At 40.9% G+C, this 22,344-nt stretch overlaps 1 protein-coding gene across 2 annotated transcripts in view; it reads right to left on the bottom strand.

Annotated features, from left to right (window-relative positions):
- Nucleotides 1-2,819: 2,819 nt before the first annotated feature.
- The window catches only part of LOC124131528 (deleted in malignant brain tumors 1 protein-like), a 104,600-nt gene continuing 85,075 nt past the window's right edge, over nucleotides 2,820-22,344 (bottom strand). For both annotated transcript variants that reach the window (XM_046494827.2, XM_046494828.2), the window contains 12 exons: nucleotides 21,335-21,439; nucleotides 20,399-20,614; nucleotides 18,499-18,828; nucleotides 17,613-17,936; nucleotides 16,777-17,109; nucleotides 15,977-16,309; nucleotides 14,678-15,031; nucleotides 13,826-14,146; nucleotides 12,305-12,628; nucleotides 10,397-10,729; nucleotides 7,814-8,143; nucleotides 2,820-7,205 (listed from right to left, as the gene is read on the bottom strand). In XM_046494827.2, the coding sequence (XP_046350783.2) occupies nucleotides 6,346-7,205; nucleotides 7,814-8,143; nucleotides 10,397-10,729; nucleotides 12,305-12,628; nucleotides 13,826-14,146; nucleotides 14,678-15,031; nucleotides 15,977-16,309; nucleotides 16,777-17,109; nucleotides 17,613-17,936; nucleotides 18,499-18,828; nucleotides 20,399-20,614; nucleotides 21,335-21,439 (4,163 nt within the window). In that variant the 3' untranslated portion in view covers nucleotides 2,820-6,345. The remainder of the gene's footprint in view (nucleotides 7,206-7,813; nucleotides 8,144-10,396; nucleotides 10,730-12,304; nucleotides 12,629-13,825; nucleotides 14,147-14,677; nucleotides 15,032-15,976; nucleotides 16,310-16,776; nucleotides 17,110-17,612; nucleotides 17,937-18,498; nucleotides 18,829-20,398; nucleotides 20,615-21,334; nucleotides 21,440-22,344) is intronic.

The following is a 22,344-nucleotide window of genomic DNA, read 5'->3' as shown; positions in this document are numbered from 1 at the left end:
TATGACATGTCGGGTGTGTGCAATGCATTAGCTTCTGTGAACTATGTTCACTGGGCCTTTTTGTAAAGAAATATAGTACGTTTTTCAAGATCTGTTCCGGAAACGAGGACTACCTCCATTTTCAGTCTAAATAAAAGTCGTTGCCATGGAAACGCGAAAAATAATTTTTTTTAAAATCCTAAACTATCAAAAGGCACCAGTTCACTACTAGACCTATCTATGTGCCAAGTATGACGAAGAAATATGGTACGTTTTTCAAGATCTGCTCCGGAAACGAGGACTACTGCCTTTTTCAGTCTAAATCAAAGTCGTTGCCATGGAAACTCGAAAAATTTTTTTTTTTAAAATCCCAAACTATCAAAAGGCACCAGTTTACCACTAGATCTATCTATGTGCCAAGTTTGGTGAAGAAATATGGTACGTTTTTCAAGATCTGCTCCGGAAACGAGGACTACCGCCATTTTCAGTCTAAATCAAAGTCGTTGCCATGGAAACGCTAAAAAATCCCAAACTATCAAAAGGCACCAGTTCACCACTAGACCTATCTATGTGCCAAGTATGCTGAAGAAATATGGTACGGTTTTCAAGATCTGCTCCGGAAACGAGGACTACCGCCATTTTCAGTCTAAATCAAAGTTGTTGCCATGGAAACTCGAAAAATAATTTTTTTTTAAATCCCAAACTATCAAAAGGCACCAGTTTACCACTAGATCTATCTATGTGCCAAGTTTGGTGAAGAAATATGGTACGGTTTTCAAGATCTGCTCTGGAAACGAGGACTACCGCCATTTTCAGTCTAAATCAAAGTCGTTGCCATGGAAACTAAAAAAATAACTTTTTTAAAAATCCCAAACTAACAAAAGGCACCAGTTCACCACTAGATCTATCTATGTGCCAAGTTTGGTGAAGAAATATGGTACAGTTTTCAAGATCTGCTCCGGAAACGAAATGTGACGGACGGAAGGAAGGACGGACGGCACCCATTCCTATATCCCTCTTCCACTTCGTGGCGGGTGATAATAAGAGCCCCTTAGTTCTAATTTTGAGAGCGCCCAAGGCACTTATTACATTGAATATGGTATGTAAATAATTAAGTCTGGACCAGACAATCTAGTAAGTATGATATACACGCAATCAACCAAGTCCTGATCCATTTGGACGCCTCTTAAACCAAACCTTTGGTCTAGATCTATAACCTTCCCATTGGAATTGTGACTGATGGATTCGTGCCACTATTTAAAGATGACAACACACATGAAAAACTATGTACATGATATACAACTTTTATTTTGATCATTTACCCGAGACAATTTAAATCATACAAAATTCTCAAAATATACACACTGTACAAACACATCTCTATTCAGTCTAACCATGTCTGATTGATACAATCCTCTCAAACAGACAACAAAGTCCAGTTCAGTCAAAACATAGTTGGACATTGGCATGACGGATGCTTATTATTTCCAACGCTCCAGGCACAACACTCATGTCAGACCAACGATAAGACTGCAGTGGCTACTCAATATATGAACAGAATTATGTGTAGGTCAACTGAGTGGCATTACAAAAAAACATATTCTAAGTTCAAAAAGTTTGATTTTTTAATTTTTTTATTTAAAACAAAAATCAAATTATTATTTATCAAAGAACATGTCCTGTCATTTATTTAAAGAGATACTCTGCAATAAGGCCTCGACCGATAAACTTAAGAAAACAAGTTAGCAGACCAAAAATTGGTTTTGAATAACTTAAATCAGTTTTCCTATAAATGCCAATATGTCCAAATGTAGTCCCCTCTTTAAATTGCACAATTGGCCGACCAACTGTAGGATGAGATGTGTTTGTTATGAAGAGTTGTGTGTCGTGTTAGAACAAAGACAAAAACAGAAGTATCTGGCCAAGCTTCACAAAGCGATCATAACTTAAATTTGAACGAAACTTAAGAACGTTTATGATCTTAAATTATGATTATGATTAAGAGCCTGTTTCACCAAACTGTCCTAGACTTCGATAATTTTAACTTAAGAACGTACTAATGATACAATTGCCCTAATATCACTTTATGGAACACGTGTTAAGATTGCAAATTTGGCTTAAGTTCCTAAGATTGATTTTGCTACAATCGCCTTGTGGAACTGGTTCGTGTTAACTTTTCGCATCAGCTTCCTGTTTTAAGTAAACCATAACATGCTAATGGTAATGTCTGTGCAACATTATGCCTCAGTGAGGGCCTGTTGGTGGCATGAAAACACAAACATTATGTAACATCGAAGAAACGTGAATAGAAGCAACATTCAGCTACACTTCGCACCTGTCAACTACAGAAAAAATGAAGTCGGATATTTCGACAAAAACAAAACAAATTATGATCATTTGGGAGTGGTAATAAACGTTATATCATACTTCAGATATAACTTACTGATGAATTTTCATTAAACCCGAGTTGAAGGTTAATATGGTTGCGGCAAAAACAAAGATGAGATCTTTGTGACACTTGTATATTTTGTTCATTGTATATTTGTCAAAACATGTTACTAATCTTCAGACATATAGTCGTATCAAAAAACGAGATAATACATGCATCTATCAAACAATCTGCGTAGTCTATCCTGCGTAACTTTTGTGAAGACGCTACATTTCAAAGTTCAAAGGTGCTGAATCGGTCACACAATGATAAATACAAGACTAGACTGTATGTCAATTGTAGGTTTACAATATGTCCAGTCGTGCTAGCGAACAAAGAAAAACAAGACTAATATTTTTTAAGTGAAAGCACCTTGTCTTATAAAAAAAACTGAAAAGCAAAATGCAACAACTTTGTAAGCACGTTTATTTTCAAGCATTATTTCCCATCATAGAAAGTTAATGGTCTTGGAACAAATATGGGGTTGAATTCAAGACAAAAATAATCAAGCAACATAAATATACTAATTCCATGTGAAAAGGGACAATTATTAGATGCTACGTTTATTTTCACAGGTTCGTGATATGTGGTAAACTCTTTGCAATGACAACCGTTTTTCTCAACACTTTTTTCCAGCAATACGAACAAAAATAAACAGTTTTCCTGTCAGACACATAAATTCAAGCACAGAGTTGTGAAACTGCTTTCCCTATGACTTCTTATATGTGGCTTCCGTGCTCCGTCTCTTGCCCTTACAAATTTTCAATACTTTTTTTATGGGTGAAGATACAATAAAAAAAAGGCAAACAAAATACAGTACATCAGCAGATAATCTGAAAACGTCAGCAGTAGTATCACAATATGTCGAGGAATACTGTCATGCAGTATGAAGTAATTATTCATATACAAGTCATTGTATAAAACACAACATTTGGTTGTATAAAACACAGATTATGGTTGTACAAACAACACAAAATCAGGTTGTATAAAACACAAAAACTGGTATAAATCTCCTGCTGCTACTACAGACACATATATGGAATGTATTGAGATGAATAGGCAAGTTAAGTAAAAAATCACCTTAAAACAACCTCATTGTTTTCTTTACGAAACTGCAGTTTAATTATACATCTATTACATATACACCTGCATAGATTTATAATTATATTGTAGATTTAATTGGTGCGTGAATATTTGACAACTGTGAACAACGAAACCTCGTTAATCTAGAGTTCATAAGACGAGTTACGATCTGTGTCTGGATTATCGAAGTTTCCCTGTAAATCAACTAAGCATGGTATATGTACATTTATCACATGTTGTTTGGGTTATCGTATATAAGCAATGTCATTTACATCATATATACAAAAATATGATCACACTCGTGATATTGCAAAATATTAACGTGTATAAATCTACTGCCAACGAAACACGTGAAACAAAGAAATGAATAAATGTTCAAATTTATATTTTGAGGAACTCAATAAATTGTTATCAGATTTATCCCAAAGTGGAAAACTGTGAAATTATAGTACCGTATTCCATGTAATAAGCACCGACTGTGCTCTCAAAATTATAAATAGGGGGCTCTTATTAGAATATAATCTTGGCGAAAGAGAAGTCTGTGCATTTTACACACGACAGATATATTTTTCCAGAATTACATTGCCATAATTAAGGGTGCATGTAACACACAAGTGCGCATTATACACAAATAATTAAGCCTTGTGTACATTGATCAATCGGAAGGGTGCTAATTGGGATTGTTCACCAGCCAATATATTAGCAAATATCGTTGTGGGTGCTTATTAGAGCGGGGTGCTTATTACGTTGAATACAGTATTTGTAAATTTCACAAAAAAAAAAAAAATTTCAAATTACTTACAAACTGATAGTTAAACAATCTACAAAAGAATGAGATAGCGAGTACACACTCCTGCACACACAGATGGTGATGCAGTCACATTCAATACAGACACGGAAGGTCACAACCAACCAATCATTTCAGTTTTTCATTCTTTTCCCAAAAACATATTTCAGCATGTTAATTTTCTGACCATAAAGAGGTATCATAATTGTTTGGTTCATCAAAATTGAAAATATATAATCTACGGTAATCCATCAGTTATTGAGATGTTAACTGCGCAGAGAATGAGTGAGTGAGTGAGGTTGGTTTAACCTTTGAGCTATTAGAATTACATCACGGCATGTGGGTTGAAAACACAAAGTGATGCAGGGCTCAGACGTTTTTCCCTTGATGAAACCCACGAGCATGGGAATATGACAAACCTAGAAACATAATCAAGGTGGATCTGGGTTTTAAGCGAGTAATGTGAGAGAGTGAGATGGGTTTAACGCCGCTTTGAACAGTATTCCAGTTATATCACGGCATGCCAGCTTAATACTGGGAGGAAACCCCGAAGTGATATTGGCCTGAGACATTAACACTTTGGTGAAACCCACGAGCACGGGTATGGTGCTGACAAACCAGGAAATAATCAGATGGATCTGCTATTTGATCCTGTGATCATAGGATTCTGACCTGCCAAGGGGACGCAACTCTGCACAGGAAATTGCGGCACCTTAGATAACATCTCTTTTTGAAAATAACCCCATGAAAATAAATATATTTATTTGCTGTATACAGTTGTTTTATACTCTTCTTCTGTTTTCAACTACGATCATAGTAATAGTGAGTGAGTGAGTGAGTGAGTGAGTGAGTGAGTGAGTGAGTGAGTACGGTTTTACGCCGCTTTTAGCAATATTCCAGCAATATCATGGCCGGGCACACCAGAAATGGGCTTCACACATTGTACCCATGTCGGGAATTGAACCCGGGTCTTCGGCGTGACGAGTGAATGCTTTAACCACTAGGCTACCCGACCACCCCCGATCATGGTAATAGCAAGTTTGTATTCACAAAACATAATTGTGTCAAATATACACCCAACACACTTGATCATAACAGTTAGATTACTTTGACCAGTTTTACACAAATATGGTAAAGAGTTCCGTGCCGATAGTGCAAACAAATCGTTCCACAACGTTTCGTAAATACTCCAATTCGATGTGCACACATGAACCGAGGCAGAGCCAAATTTTGAAAAAAAACCAGAAGGGTGCACATAATATCCAAGTCACAAAGTGCCTTGGCTGAGTGCTCAGTCAACATGTAAGGTGTCTGAAAAAGTGGGGTGCGCATCTCTGCGCATCTCTGCACCCACACGTCTGGATCCGTCCGTGTTGTACCTACAGTAACTTGGATGGCAATTTGCTTCATGTGGTATATCTATAAATTCACTTCGTTCAGTTAAGTGTGTGACCAACAAACTTCCCCATGTATTAATGTGAGTGTACAATCTCCTATCAGGCCTGAAACGTAGCAGTGGATTGGATAAACACTGAAGTGCATGAAATACATGAAACACGAAACAATAGCAATATATAAAAATAGAAGCATTTCAATGAAAAAAATGGACGTTTGTGTATATATTAATATCCCATCAAATTATGGACATGATATGCTTAGAAGAAACGCACTTTCTTTTAAGGCGGAAACAAGGACTGATAACTGCTTTTCATAACGGGTCGAAACATGTATAACAATGATAGGTGTTTAATGTTTGGCAAATGTATTTTTTACGTATCTCAACGTAACAAAGCAAATTAATCCGAATCTCGGTTGTAAATAGCTCCTGGCTTATGCTGTTACTGGTTATCTTTATTGTATGTACCATTCATGATAATAATAATCATTACAATACACCCAAATTACACATACAGAATAAACAAGCTTGTACTGGTTTGTATCACATGATCGACCTAATCTTGTTCTGTCCATCAAACCTGATAGATCACATTTCATCGGAATGTGATCACATTGATATGTGTTTTGAGGGGACTGTGTTTCATGTACACTTTCATGTTCCTTGTTGCCATTACGTATTCGAGGAGTTTATATCCGCCTCCAGCGTAAGCTCGGCTGGATTAGATGAGGTCGAGGGATCCTTCATGACTGCATAGAGGGGATTCGAAAATCCCCCAGATTCGTCCTCTGAATGAGTCGGGGTTTTTGAGAAATGGGCGTAGCCGTTGCCCTCTATTGAAATTTCTGAATCTTCGGCCAGATATTTTGTGGTGTCACTCATTGGGTCTGACGTTTCCCCATTGGACATATTCACATCATACAGCTGATTCCTCATGGCGATACTGCCATCATGAGTCTGTTCTATTATGTCGTCATGGAAACGTTCATGTGCAATATGGGACTTAGGATGACGACGGACGCGCCATAACACAATAGCAATGATCGATATAATGATAATAAGCAATAATATTGGCACCACAATGGCAACAACTATGCTTTTGGAGGCTTTCTGCGTCTTGCTTTCTGCTGACGCTCCTGGCTTCAGCGTAGCTGCTGTCGTCGAAGCTGCTGTCGTCGAAGCAGCTGTCTCTGTCGTTGGTATATTTGTTGTTGTTGCTGTAATCTTAATTGAAGTTGACTTCGTAGTTGTGCTGGGAGTGGTTGTCGTTGATGGTGTTGATGTTGTTGAAGTTGCAGATGTCGTTGTAGACATTGTAGTGGTTGGTGGCGATGTAGCTGGCGATGTAGCTGGCGGTGAAACAGGGCTAGTAACTCTTTCTGTCTTGGTTGAGGGAGTCGCAGTATAAGGCGTCGTAGTTTGAGGAATAGTTGTTGCTGGTGATTCAGTTGATGTTGATTTAGTTGTCGTCATCGCTACTGTTGTAACTGGGGACTTCGTAACGGGTAATGTCGTTTGAGGGGACGTTGAGTCTGGAAATACGATTAAGAATGGCATTTTACACCAGCAAATATATCTTCAATAGTTCAAATTCAATGAAAAAGGACATTTCTTGTAAAGTGCACTTTGAAATTTTTGTCATTACAGTAAATAATATTCCTAATTGGTGGAATAACTTGTTTTCACTTTATAAGTAATAGCAAACATGCAGCTATCATCATTAATTAATCATAGTGATATTTAATGATTCTGTTTCATTTGGGGAGGACAAAACATGCGCTAACCAAAAAACGATTATTATCATGACAAATCTGGGAGGGATTGGCTCTTTTTTTTAAAGGTTTTACTCAAAGGAATAAATTGTTTACTGATATCCTGGAAGAAATGTGTTAATAAAATGAAATAAGAATTTCCTGTCACAGAATAAGCTGCATGTTTTGATGTAGTAACATCCTCCAAAGCAGCTGATACCTGACTGGAAGAAACTAATTGGTTTTCCTTTCTCTTACTCTATTACTCTTTTAACAATACTATTAAGAGATCACATTAAACCATTTTTCGATTATAATTTTTGGACACAATATACCATGAAAAAAAATCAATTTTATATTAATTTGTGTTAAGTAGTAGATTAACTTACTATAACACTCTACACTGGCATCTTCCGAATGATTACAGTTGTGCGTCCCTAAGCCTCGGCTTTGGCAATCCCCAATGCTCGTCTCATTTCCTAAACACTCCACATTGTCCAACCAGATCCGACCTTTGCCCTTCCCATAAGCACTTCCATTGATAGCACGGCCATGTTGGTATCCGAGTTGCTGACAGACGACGGTGGCGTCTGTTTTGTCCCAGTAGTCGTCACACACTGTTCCCCATTCGTTTGGCCCAGATACGTACACTTCCACTCGACCGCGGCCATTTGAACTGTCACTCGAAAGGGCACTCCCCAAACGGACCTGAGTAAGAGCTGAAAGAAAGTAGGCGGAATTGGTTATTTTAATATGTCTGCATAAAACTGATTTTGAAAAACTGTTTAGTGCCCGCGATGTTGATGCCCATGATGTTGATGCTGAATCTATCCATTATTGATTTTGCTTTGGACAAATGGGCATTTTCATTATTTTATCACTGTTTGATAGGGCATTCTGTATCATTGCCGAGTTGGATAAAAACCTTTAGGACAATTTGGAGGACAAAAAGTCAACATCCAAGTAAAACGTTCCTGAAACCCTGTCCCCTCAGTGATGTTCCAGGCAATCACAAGAAACAAGTTCAGATACAGCTTTTTTGAAGTGGAGGGGTGTATTTATGATTTGGCAATTCCTGTACAGTAACTGTGTAATTGTATTGAAAATATATCATCAAATGGTAAAAGAGTTAGTCATACTCAGAGTGGTGCTATATGTGTCTTCTCGGTTACACAATCTTTAAAATGTTGTTTTTAGCCGCAGTCATCAACATTACAGCTATTTCAGGGCAACCTGTAACTAATCAGATCTTATCCAGGAAGATCCAGATTAGAATAGGTCTTCAGCAACCCATGTTTGCCATAATGGGCGACAATGCTTGTCAGAATCGGGCATCAAAGGCAGCTACCAGAATTGGGTGGTCAGGCTTGCTGACTTGGTTGATGCATGTCGTCGCAAATTGCATAGATCAAAGCTCATGATGTCAGTCACTGGATTGTTTGGTCCAGACTCGATTATTTACTGCCTGCCGTCATATAGCTTGGATATTGCTGAGTGCGGCGTTAAACAACAAACAAAGTAATCAGGTCTGGGTCAAACTAGAAGCTATCGCATAAACTTAACGATTTTGGGCATATTGGGTACAAATGCAAACCAGGTCACACATTGTAACCACCTGACCTACCCTTATTAATTTTCTCTTCGGGCAACAGTGGATTGCGAGAGATCTTACTTCTGCGGACACCCCACAGGGTTGGGACCCATGCTCGCTGATGGGTGCTGATAAATCATTAGTGGTGATCAATACTTCACCATTTCCTCTATTCCATTGGTTATTCCTGTTTGTGTTTTCAATTATTTCTGAATAGTATCAATCTCGACAAAATCAGATCTTAGTTCTCGCAACGATTCATCAGACCAATCAGATGGTTGCCTACCAGATCAGGAAAGTGACAGTTGGAATGTGTTTTCTAATCATGCAACCTCGAAGACGTTAACACGGGGTATTCCGATTGACAATTACGTAAGTAGTGGCGTATAGCATGAGTAAGCTGCTTTCTGACTGGCTAAGGTCGTTTCTTGTTAGTCATTTCATTGGTTGGTCATAGTTTGTCATTCAATGACATGTAATGGAATGTCCTAAGATCTTTGTTTAGCGGTTGCGAGAACTAAGATCTGATTTTAATGAGATTGGAATAGTATGGTCATTATATATATTTCACAAATAAAGACCTTCGTTTTCAGAGATAGTTGGTGAAATTACCTATCATCTTCATGAGGCAAGAGCGTCCACTAGCCTTTTCATCAAAGTCTTGTTTCCACCCTAGCCACATCAAGCCCACTTTCCTGTGCTAAATATGATTGGACTATCGCACATATCGATAGTCCAATCAGAGAATGTTGCACAAAATCAACACTCACGACTTGTAACACCTTCGTATAAAAGTGATTTATCCCTGCTTATCTTTGTTGACACGATTATGATTTTTCGTCTTTTAAACCCCCCAACAATTGCCTACGTTTATGTGTCAGGGATGAATTGGCAAATGTTTCGTTATCTGATCAACTAGGTCATCACCTATAATAGTCGCCATCTTTGTGAAGCAATTCGAGATAAGAACAGCGATCTGATTGGATATTGCGTTTTCATGAGAAGGGGCACAACTAGTGATCTACGCGAGGTGACACCAAGGTTGAGACAAGAAAAGTGGCAAGGGTAGAAACTAGGCTTTAATATAGTTTGGTGGACCCACTTGCCTTGGGAAGATGATAACCTATATGTACTCATATTAATCTTAGTGTTGAGTGGTTCTAGGTTGACACACCTTTGATCAGTATTTCTGTAATATCACCATGTGCCACCTTGATATAGGAGCGAGCCCGAAGTGAAGCAGGTCATAGATGCATAACACTTCTGTGAAACCCACGAGCACGGGTATTGGGGCTAACAAACAATCGAACCCCAGATCATAGGTTTCTGGCACACCTAAGGGACGCAACTCTGCCATATCAAACTGAAGTTCTGTACTCACCAATTTCACTTGTGTAGCATGTAGTATAGGCGTCACCGCTACAGAGGTAGGACAGTAGTGATGTATTGAAACCCGAGTTCAGACAGGTTAGCAGACTCTGTTCCTTGCCATTACAGAACGCCCCGCTGAGCAGGTAGTTCCGACGTGGCAGGTTCGGTATGGTGTTTCGATCTGGAAGGCCGTCTTTGAACCCATTTTTCAGACTTCTGCAGAATACCTTCGCATCACTCGTGCTCCACGCCCAGGAGCACACAGCGCCCCAGTCCCCGTCGTATCCCATCTCAACTCGACCGTAGCCGTTGACCTTGCTGCCGAAGAGTCGATACTCAACGCCTGTGGAGGTCGTAAAATGAAACGTGTCATATCAGTGATGTGATATGATATGAGAAAGACAAAAATTCTGACAAGTTAATCCACATTGATTTGCTGTATGTAGCTCACTTTTTTTCCTTGTTTCGATAAAACATTTTTGGTCAAACTATCAGAGCATGTGGTTGAAATAGACAAAAATGTGACAAAGCATATATTTTAATGTGGTCCTTTTTAAAAATATGACAAGGTAGACACAATTTTATGGATAACAACTTCCTTAAAACTGTAAAGAGGGACGTTTCAGTATAGATCCTTATACTGTTGTCAAGCAAGACTTGCTTGACAATGGTATAAGGATCTATACCAAAACGTCGCTTGCTTGACAACGGTATAAGGATCTATACAGAAATGTCGCCTTTTACATTATAAAAGAAGTGTCTACCTTATCATTCTAAACTTCTAATCAATGCCTATCAAACAATTCAATTTAAAAATATGGTTGGTTTGATTTAAGAAAATAATAGAAGAAACGTCCATGCAGATTCAAATGGTTCTGTGAAGTGCTGCTTTGAATTATCTTAAAACGCCAGGTCAAGTAGCTTCTTCTCTTCCCACACCTCTCTACTTTGGTGTATCTATTTATCACTGCAATTACAGTAAATCACTTCATTGAATTCTTTTTAGTATAATCCACATTTGTTCGGTAAGTTGATCATTAAGCCCATTAATATATAAAACTGACTAAAATTGGACAACACAAACAAGTTTCAAAATTTGAGCAGCTTGGTGAACGAGTATGGTTTTACACCGCTTTTGGCAATAGCAAGGGTGAGTTGGGGGGGGGGGGGGAGGGAGAGTTTACAAGAGAAAGTGGTTTCACACATTACCATATTTTCTTGAGTATAGTGTGCACTTTTTTTTTCAGAAAATGAAGCAGCGATGAGGGGGGTACACATTTTTTTCCCCATGGGTTAACAAAACAACCAGCATGTATACTGGAAATCGAGTGTCAACAAATGGAATAAAATACCGATACATTCGTCTGTACTATTTTTATATTTATATGAACATTATTACATTAAATGAACATGGAATACTATTATATGAATTGTTACATATGTATATTTACTTATATCCTGTTAACATAGGCTCTAACATCATTCAAATATGTCATTTTAGACGAAATCCTGCGAGAGGCAATCTCACCGCTACTTACAGATACACCAACTTGACTGACGCCATCTGCGACTTGTTGTTGATGAAGAACGAATAAATATATATTATATCCAATATGTCGACCCATAAGAAGTTGAAATTGTTGTTTTTTGTCCTGTTATAGTCAATGTTTTAATTCTTTTCATTGTGGAAGCGTGGCTTCAGCATGTGACTCAATCCAAGTCACTGATTGGTCTGACCAGTGTCCAGTCAAAACATCCCATACCCCGTGAATGACTCATTATATTGCAGTGGTATACGGTGTACCCATGTGGAGAATTGAACCCAGGCTTAGGGCATGACCAGCGAACACTTTAACCACTCTGCTGCACCAATGTGAGGAGAAACTCTCATTAAAACTTAAGTTTAATCATAACGCACCTGTTCCATTGTAGCAGATGACACCAGCGTCATTGGAGTCATAGTTGCAGTTCTGTTTGTCCGCTGTCTCCTGATGTGGACATTTGTCAAGGGAGGTCTCATTGCCAAGGCATTGGAAATTCCTCATGAGGATTGCATTAGTGTTCTTGACAATGTGGAGGTAGGCCACCCCGCCCTTGTAACCCAGACTCCTGCAGGCTACGCTGGCGTCCATGTCGTCCCACCCCTGCATGCACACCCGGCCCCACACTCCATTCTTGTTGACTTCTACAATGCCGTGGTAGTCCTTGCTCAGACCGTCGGAAGCCAGTCGAAGCTGGAAGCCTGGAAACATATGTCATACTATGTTGGTTTGTTGTTTAACACAGCACTCAGCAATATTCAAGCTACATGACGTTGGCCTGTAAATAATCGAGTCTGGACAAAACAATCCAGTGATTGGCATCATAAGCATCAATCTAGTTTGTTTGTTTGTTGTTGTTTAACGACGCACTCAACAAAATTACAGCTATATGACGTTGGCCTGTAAATAATCAAGTCTGGACCAGACAATCCATTGACTGACATCATGAGCATCGATCCACGCAATTGGGAAATAAGAACATGCTTCAACCAAGTCAGTGAACCTGACCACCCAATCCCATTAGTTGCTTCCTTCAACAAGCATAGTCGCCTTTTATGACCAGCATGGTTGCTGAAGACCTAATCTCTACCCAGGTCTTAATGAGGGTGTAATAAAATGGGATGATATTCACCCCTTTCGAACTACACCAAACAGTGATTCAAATTGTAAAGTTTATATTTTAGTATTTATTTGTTGTTTAATTCAATATCAACAATAATCCAGTTATATCACAGCAAGCTGTAATTAACTAAGTTTGGATCAGACAAACTGGTGGTTGATATTATCAACAACGTCCCATATATTCAGCACTGATGAATACTGGTTGCATTTACCCAAGGAAGGTTGATATACTAGTATACATAAGACCTCACAAATGACGAGAATGTCTGTACTGGGGGAAGAGATACTTGACAACAGTTCCCTCCGAGCGCCATCTTGAGGCACATCACTGTGCAGCAGGGATTGCAGTCAACGTTCTTCCAAGATGATCACTCGCCTCATATATAAGCTTTCAAAATCAGATATGACAAAGCCTGATATTATGAGCTATGAAAATCAGTGTTATTGTTCGAATGAACAGCAAAGTCATGTTCTACCGAACTGGGACAGACGTTCCTTAATGCGTCTTCTGTGGAGCGTCTGTCTGTAAATAATCAAATCCAGACATCATGAGCATTGGTCCACACGATTAGGATACAATGATGTGCAAGTCTCCGAGTCTGACCACCGATCCTCTTATCGCCTCTTATGACAAGCAAAGGTTGCTGGGGACCTGTATTCTTGCCCTGAATCCCCATGGGTTGTGTCCATGAAAGAGACCGCAGCATAGCCTTCAGCGAGACTATCAACACTTTAAATAACCACTAGATGAGCCAGCCAATGGTTGACATACTAACCTGTATCATTGAATGGTGTCTTGGCACAGTACACAGATGCGTACGTCCCTGTAGTGCAAGTTCCTTCTTTGCTCAGTGTGCAGTCCTTGATGTCATTTTCCGCCCCTTTACATTTAATGCTTGTGAACACGATTGGTCCGGAGATGTTGCCGAACACAGATCCACCAACAGCCCGTCCATGGGTGAAGTTCATACCGAGGCTCCTGCACGCGACAGTTGCCGCGGTATTGTCAAGACCTGTGTCGCATACTCCGACCTTTTTCCCGTCGTCAAATATCTCTAGTCCTCCCTTGGTAGCACCAAATCTCTGGTTGAGTCGAGCTAAAGAAAAAAAATATTGATTTACATGAATTTGTGTGACTAAGAATACAGAATATGTGTCAGCGCATTTGTAAAGGGTGAGTGAATGTTGGTTTGCACCGTAGTATTCAAGGTAGTAAAGACCTGTAAATAGTCAAGTCTGGGCCAAGCTAACCCGTCGTACAGATGAACATGCCGTCGGGCTGCGATGACCTGGTCAGAAATTTTGACCAACCGGTTATCATTTAAGTCTGTAAATCATTAAACTACAAGAGTATTGTTGGCCCATTCTGATGAAGCTGAGCTGTCAGCAAGACTGGGATAACAGTTAACCAACACAAATATTAAACACGAACCATGGGTGGATACAGCTTTTTTGAAAAGGGGGGGTGCACAATTAAGATCTATTTATTGTCTTTGGTGGTAAATTATACAGAAATAAAGATTTTTTTCGAAATAAAAAGGGGGGGTGCAGGGGTGCGCACCCCCCCTCTGTATCCGCCCATGCGAACACATGATCCTCAAGGAGACGGAAAGATATTGCGATCTTACCACTCTTGTAGCAGAAGACTGAAGCATCGTCCTTGTGGGAGGTGCAGGGCAGTGTGAAGGGCCAGCCGAACGAGGGGGCGGAGTATAGGTCCTTGAAGCCTCGGTGGGGGCATTCGTGGAAATACTTCTCATTGCCGGTGCACTGCAGATGACTCAGCCAGATTGGGCCAGACCCTTGCCCATAACGTGCTCTGGAGATGGCAACGCCGTCGCTGAAGTTGAGCTGGCGACAGAAGACATTGGCTTCCTTGGCGTCCCAATAGTTATCGCATATGGTGCCCCAAACACCGCCAATGCGGATTTCTGCTCTCCCATAGAAGTTGCTACCTCCTCCAGCAACTCGGTACGCAACACCTGTAATAGTGATCACTGGTACATAGGATTGGAATCGTGCTTGGAACGGGAGGATTGTGATTATATTCTGATTTCTTATATTCTCATTATACTTCTCAAGTTTTGATAGGGATAATAATATGTGAAGATAAAAATATCCCTGTCATGGTATAGGCAGTCGGCCCACTCTGTCATCAAAGGCTGTTTAATATGTGAGGTTAAACATGGCTGACAAGTACCTTTATTCTATATGCTGCTCGTTTTGGAGGTGAGGTGAAATGGGATGTAACTTCACGTTCAAGATTGTTGCACTTGTATAGCGACATGCATGCATGTGCATGTGTTTGTGTTTGTGTGTGTGGCTGCTTGTACTAGTCCGGACTAATGGCACTTTCATAGTGCTAGCTCACTGAGATACCATGCCGCAGTTTGACATAAACACCCCCCTCCCACACAGTATACTGACTCCAAGCCGACCAGTCCTTCTTTAAGCCCCATACTGCCAAGCGCCAGACAGGGCAACAACAAGTACCATCTTTTTTTGTATGGAGCAGACGGTGATCAAGCTCCAGACCTCTACCACTAGACGATGGAGGCGGTTGGCTGTTTTGGACTTATGACATGTTCAATTACTGGTAAAATAACCGAAAAAGCTCATAACTGAAGGTGGCTTGTGTGGGTTCATCATACCTTGTTTTTTAAATATATAACCTGAACGACTATGAAATACCTGGGTCTCATACCACAAAGCGATCTTAGCTCTACCACATTCATAAGTGTATGTTAAAGTGTGAGAGTTATGATCATCTTAGTGCTAAGATCATTTTGCGGAACAGGGCGCCGTTGTACAAAACAACCTTAGCGCTACGACTGTCGTAAGTCTATGTTAAGGTATGGGAGTTACGATCACCTTAGCGCTAAGATCACTTTGTACAACGGCACCCAGGTCCTTGTTCATTAACGTACCTGAGTCGTTGTAGCACAAAACGGCTGCAGTGTGTTTGTTGGAGCAGTTGCCCAAGTTGGTCCGGTCGAGATGGGGGCAGTCCAGCAGGTCGTTCTCATCACCCGTGCAGTTAAATGAGTTCAGCCAGTAGGGTCCCAATTGGCGCTGTGTGGAGTATGTGCCGAAGTAGGAATGCTTGTACGCCATCCCACCTGTATATCCCCGAGCTCCACACACCACTGTGGCATCTTCGTCGTCCCAGTCTTTGCTACAGACCCGCCCCTCAACACCATAGTGGGTCACACGAAGCTGGCCGGAGTGCTTCTGGTCATTGTTGATGGTCAGTGTGTAATCTAAAGATGTGGTAAAGGGATGAAATATGTGTTTGATATAATGATGGGTAATGATGAAAGGTACGATACAAAATATAGTAATATGAATTAATTAGGTGGTCTTTAACCATTTCAGAAGAATAGATCCAGCTGTTACCCTTTTCATTAATAGTGTACTTATAAGTGAATGATTATTTTCGTGGTGTTTTCGAGAGGCTGTAATCTTGTTTTTCGATATGGAATCTCTATTCAAAGTCCACTTTTGATGAAATTAAGCATGCTTTCTTGGAGATAGGTTTGGTGATTAAGGAAGAGTTTGGTATCTCACTCTTTAAGTGCTTTCAGCATACTATATTGTATGGCGTTTAGCACTATATAAGTGGCTAAATTTCTACTACTACTACTACTACTACCACACCACCATTATTATTATCATTATTATTATTACTATTATTATTATTATTATTATAATTATTATTACTACTCACTGTTACTAACAAATTCCCGTGGGTCGTCTGAACACACCACTGAGGCGTACATTTTGCTGGCACAGTCTTCAGTAACCATACACTCGGATATAGACTCCTCCTCTCCCGTGCATCGCAGTGTCATGTTGGTGATGATGTCTTTGTTGTAGGAGTTTGTGTTGCCGTAGGCGGAGCAGCAGATGGAACGTCCGTCCTTGAAGCCCAGACTCTGGCACACGACGCGGGCGGACATGTCGTTGAAGCCGGTGTCGCAGACATAATGCCAATCTCCCCCTTGGTTCCACAACACGCCGCCATGTTGAATTGAGCGTCCCACACCTGTGCTCAGCTTCACTGGAAATGAAGATAAAATGATAGAGGTGAGGTGAGGTGAGGTGAGGTGAGGTGAGGTGAGGTGAGGTGAGGTGAGGTGAGGTGGGCCGGCCGGGTTTAACGTCAAGATTATAGCACTTACATAGCGATGTGGGTGGGCGTGCGTGCGTGCGTGCGTGCGTGCGTGCGTGCGTGCGTGCGTGCGTGCGTGCGTGCGTGCGTGCGTGCGTGCGTGCGTGCGTGCGTGCGTGCGTGCGTGCGTGCGTGCGTGCGTGCGTGCGTGCGTGCGTGCGTGCGTGCGTGCGTGCGTGCGTGCGTGCGTGCGTGCGTGCGTGCGTGCGTTGGTTGGGGTGGGGTGTTTGTGCGGCGTCGAGTTCTGCAAGGCTGGAAACTATATAGCCTTATTTAGATGAAGGAATAGACAAATAATCAGATGAACAGTTCTCAACACGTGTGCCCAAATGAGTTATTTTGTTATTATTTCTTGCAAAAAACATTCTGACTTGTTTTTCCTAGGCACGTACCTTTAGTATAGCAAAAGACACCAGCGTCTCTGCTGTGATCCGAGCAAGTCCTTGATGTCGATATGGCCCAACCCTCATGGGGACACTGATTCAGCGTTTTCTCCCCACCGTCACATCGGAGGTTCGACTCCCACACTGGTCCTTTGGCTGTATCATTGTAGGACCCGTAGAATGTGTCCCCATCGTCAAACCCGAGGTTCTTACAGAACACCTTGGCCTCTCTCTTGTCCCAGTACCGGTCGCAGAGTGTCCCCCACTGTCCATCTACGGCCACCTCCACTCGACCCCACTGGTCACCCCCCGAGGACAGGCGGTAATACAGACCTGGAAAGTCAAGGGAGGTCAGTGTTGACATAAAAATTGTTACATATGTGAGGGATGTTATAGTACTGTACGACCACGACAGTGGTGTAGCTTATGTCTTGCTTACTGCAGCATATGGCATCCACTCACCCACTTAACACTGCTGGAAACAATGAAAGCGTGATTATTGCTACACCACATCAGCAATCTTACAGCTATTTGCGGTGAACAGAATCAATATTGTACCATATATATTTAAGAGTCCGCGAGTTATTTTGGTAAACTATTTTAATGTTAATTTAAATAAATAAAAGAATAGTCATCCTAATGTGGGGTAAAAATCTAATTGGACATATTTAGTAGACATTTACCACTTTGGTGAAAGCAACGAGCATGGGTTTGATGCTGACAGACATAAAACATAATTAGGACAAATCGGAGATTCAAACAAACAATCACAAAGATCTTGATAGCGTAGGGATGCAAGATTACAAAGATAATTGCAGAGATTTTGCCCTCAGTGCCAAAGTGATACAACTTACAAAATTACACAAAGAACAAGGTTTTTCAACACTTTTACTACCTTCATTATTGAAGCACAGTGCTCCACCAAAATGGCCGCTGGTGCATTTTGTGACGTTGCCCCATCCAATGTGAGGACAATCAATCAGCGAGGTCTCGTTGCCAGTACAGTTGACCTGGGACGTCCAGTATGGGCCAGTGTAGTCGAAGTAGGAGAAGGACGACCTGTAGTGGCTGTAGGCCACGCCCTTACTGTAACCCAGGGTGGTACAGACAATGGCTGCATCTGGGTCATCCCAGTTGTCGCTGCAGACGCGACCTTCAACCTTTGCATACGTAATGGCCACTTGGCCGGTGTAGGTCGACCCCCCAGTGAGGCTGATGGTGTAGTCTGTCGAGTGGAGATTGTGTCTTAGTGTTATGGAAGAAATATACGACTGTTTGACTACCATGTGTTCAGCCTACTTACGATTTGATAACCACATGTCCAGCCTACTTACTGTTTGACTACGTGTTCAGCCTACTCACTGTTTGATGACCACATGTCCAGCCTACTTACTGTTTGACTACGTGTTCAGCCTACTCACTGTTTGATGACCACATGTCCAGCCTACTTATTGTTTGACTACCACATGTTCAGCCTACTCACTGTTTGATGACCACATGTCCAGCCTACTTACTGTTTGACTACCACATGTTCAGCCTAAGACTTACTTGTCGACGACAACGTGATAGGCCTGCTTACTGTTTGACTACCACATGTTCAGCCTACTTACTGTTTGACTACCACATGTTCAGCCTACTTACTGTTTGACGACCACATGTTTATCCCAAGACTAACTGTTTCACTACGTGTTCAAACTATTTACCGTTTGACAACCACGTGTCCAGCCTACTTACTATTTGACTACTACATGATCAGCCTACTTATTGTTTGACTACCACATGTTCAGCCTACTCACTGTTTGATGACCACATGTCCAGCCTACTTACTGTTTGACTACCACATGTTCAGCCTAAGACTTACTTGTCGACGACAACGTGATAGGCCTACTTACTGTTTGACTACCACATGTCCAGCCTACTTACTGTTTGACTACCACATGTTCAGCCTAAGACTTACTTGACGACGTCAACGTGATAGGCCTACTTACTGTTTGACTACCACATGTCCAGCCTACTTACTGTTTGACTACCACATGCTCAGCCTAAGACTTACTTGTCGACGACAACGTGATAGGCCTACTTACTGTTTGACTACCACATGTTCAGCCTACTTACTGTTTGACGACCACATGTTTATCCCAAGACTAACTGTTTCACTACGTGTTCAAACTATTTACCGTTTGACAACCACGTGTCCAGCCTACTTACTATTTGACTACTACATGATCAGCCTACTTATTGTTTGACTACCACATGTTCAGCCTACTCACTGTTTGATGACCACATGTCCAGCCTACTTACTGTTTGACTACCACATGTTCAGCCTAAGACTTACTTGTCGACGACAACGTGATAGGCCTACTTACTGTTTGACTACCACATGTTCAGCCTACTTACTGTTTGACGACCACATGTTTATCCCAAGACTAACTGTTTCACTACGTGTTCAAACTATTTACCGTTTGACAACCACGTGTCCAGCCTACTTACTATTTGACTACTACATGATCAGCCTACTTATTGTTTGACTACCACATGTTCAGCCTACTCACTGTTTGACTACCACATGTTTATCCCAAGACTATTTCACTGCGTGTTCAACCTATTCACTGTTTGACAACGTGTCCAGGCTACTTACTAATTGACTACTATGTGATCAGTGCCTACTTACTGTTTGACGACCACATGTTCAGCTGACTCGCTGTTTGACGACCATGTGTTCATCCGACTCACTGTTTGACAACCACATGTTCATCCAAAGACTAACTGTTTCACCACGTGATCAGCCGACTTACTGTTTGACAGAGTGTTGTTGTAGCAGGCCACGGAGGCGTAGTTCTGTCTGTAGCACAGGGAGGTGCGCTGCCGAGAGGTGAACTTGCAATCCCGAACTGACTTCTCCTTGCCGGTACACCTTAGCTCCGATATGACAGCGTCGTCAAAGTTGAAGCCGTAGGGGTTGCAGCAAAGGGCCAGTCCACCAGTCATCCCTAGTTCCCGACATATCACGGCTGTGGACATACAACCAACAGACTGTGTAACAATCTAATCTGTCTCATATTCAGAGAAAAGGCAAGATAGTCTCTATTATATAACTATCATTATCATTACATAGTTAAGGTCCATTTTTTGAAAATTGTTTTGGTTTGGTTTCATTGGAGGTTGAAATACATATAAAAATAAACATGCCAAAACAATTTCTAATTGATCTCTTAAACGTAGTGTCGGAAAATTGGATTTAAAAACAATGAAATGTAAGAAACGTAACTACATGTATTTTCAGAGAGCCATTTACAATTGTCTCTTTCAGAGGGGCATTTTGCAATGAGTAATGAACCCGAAAATGAACCAATAAAGAATTATCAAAATCATTTAAGGGGCTTTAACACCTGTGATAAGAATTACCACTGCTTTATGTTTGTTAAACAGAATGATTCAAAGCAAAACAATAACAACATATGCCAGCTTATATTACCACACTGGAGATAACACTGTGTGGTACATCTTTATGTCACTGTAGAACTATATGTAAGAATATTCTAGAAATAGTTTCAAAGTTATGTTAATTCTTTGAAACTTTGATTTAAATGTTACATTTTATTGCTGCAATCATGGTGATGGAGAAATTTGTAGTTCAAAACAAATGTAGAGCTTTGATGATACTCAACTCTGATGTAACGTTTAATCATTATGAAGGTGACTTTCTCTGATGGGAACGGTGTTTCACTCACTTGCGTCTTGGTTGTCAAAGTCTTGAGAGCATATGGCACCCCACACTCCGTTGTTGTAGACTTTGACTATACCGTTTGTCTTGCTGTCTCCTCGTTCTATCCGAACTGGAAATTTAAACAATTCTCTCAAATATCTGACACGCATGACACACCTTCCGCAGAGTACATAGCTCATGCACATTAAAGAGCTCTCACACATTACCTAGTTTACAAGTATACAGTAGCTCACACGTAGAACTTAGCTTACATGTATTACGTAGTTCACACACATTACATAGCTTAAGAACATAATGTCACTAGCTCACACATATTGTCTAGCTTACACATATTTCGTAGATCACACAGGTCACATACATTACATACCTTAAACACATTCCGTAGCTCAGCAAATTACCTAGCTAACACACAGTTTAGCTATGCAGTATGTATACACGCATAATGTAGCTTACACACATTACACAGTTTGCACATACTGAGACGTTCGCACACATCACGTAGCTTACACACATTACACAGTTTGCACATACTGAGACGTTCGCACACATCACGTAGCTTACACACATTACACAGTTTGCACATACTGAGACGTTCGCACACATCACGTGGCTTACACACATTACACAGTTTGCACATACTGAGATGTTCGCACACATCACGTAGCTTACACACATTACACAGTTTGCACATACTGAGACGTTCGCACACATCACGTAGCTTACACACATTACACAGTTTGCACATACTGAGACGTTCGCACACATCACGTAGCTTACACACATTACACAGTTTGCACATACTGAGACGTTCGCACACATCACGTAGCTTACACACATTACACAGTTTGCACATACTGAGACGTTCGCACACATCACGTAGCTTACACACATTACACAGTTTGCACATACTGAGACGTTCGCACACATCACGTGACTTACACACATTACACAGTTTGCACATACTGAGACGTTCGCACACATCACGTGACTTACACACATTACACAGTTTGCACA

The sequence above is a fragment of the Haliotis rufescens genome, unplaced genomic scaffold, assembly GCF_023055435.1.
Source record: "Haliotis rufescens isolate VD_foot unplaced genomic scaffold, xgHalRufe1.0.p SCAF_1, whole genome shotgun sequence".
Lineage (NCBI taxonomy): Eukaryota > Metazoa > Mollusca > Gastropoda > Lepetellida > Haliotidae > Haliotis > Haliotis rufescens.
This window is presented reverse-complemented; position numbering and strand designations above follow the sequence as displayed.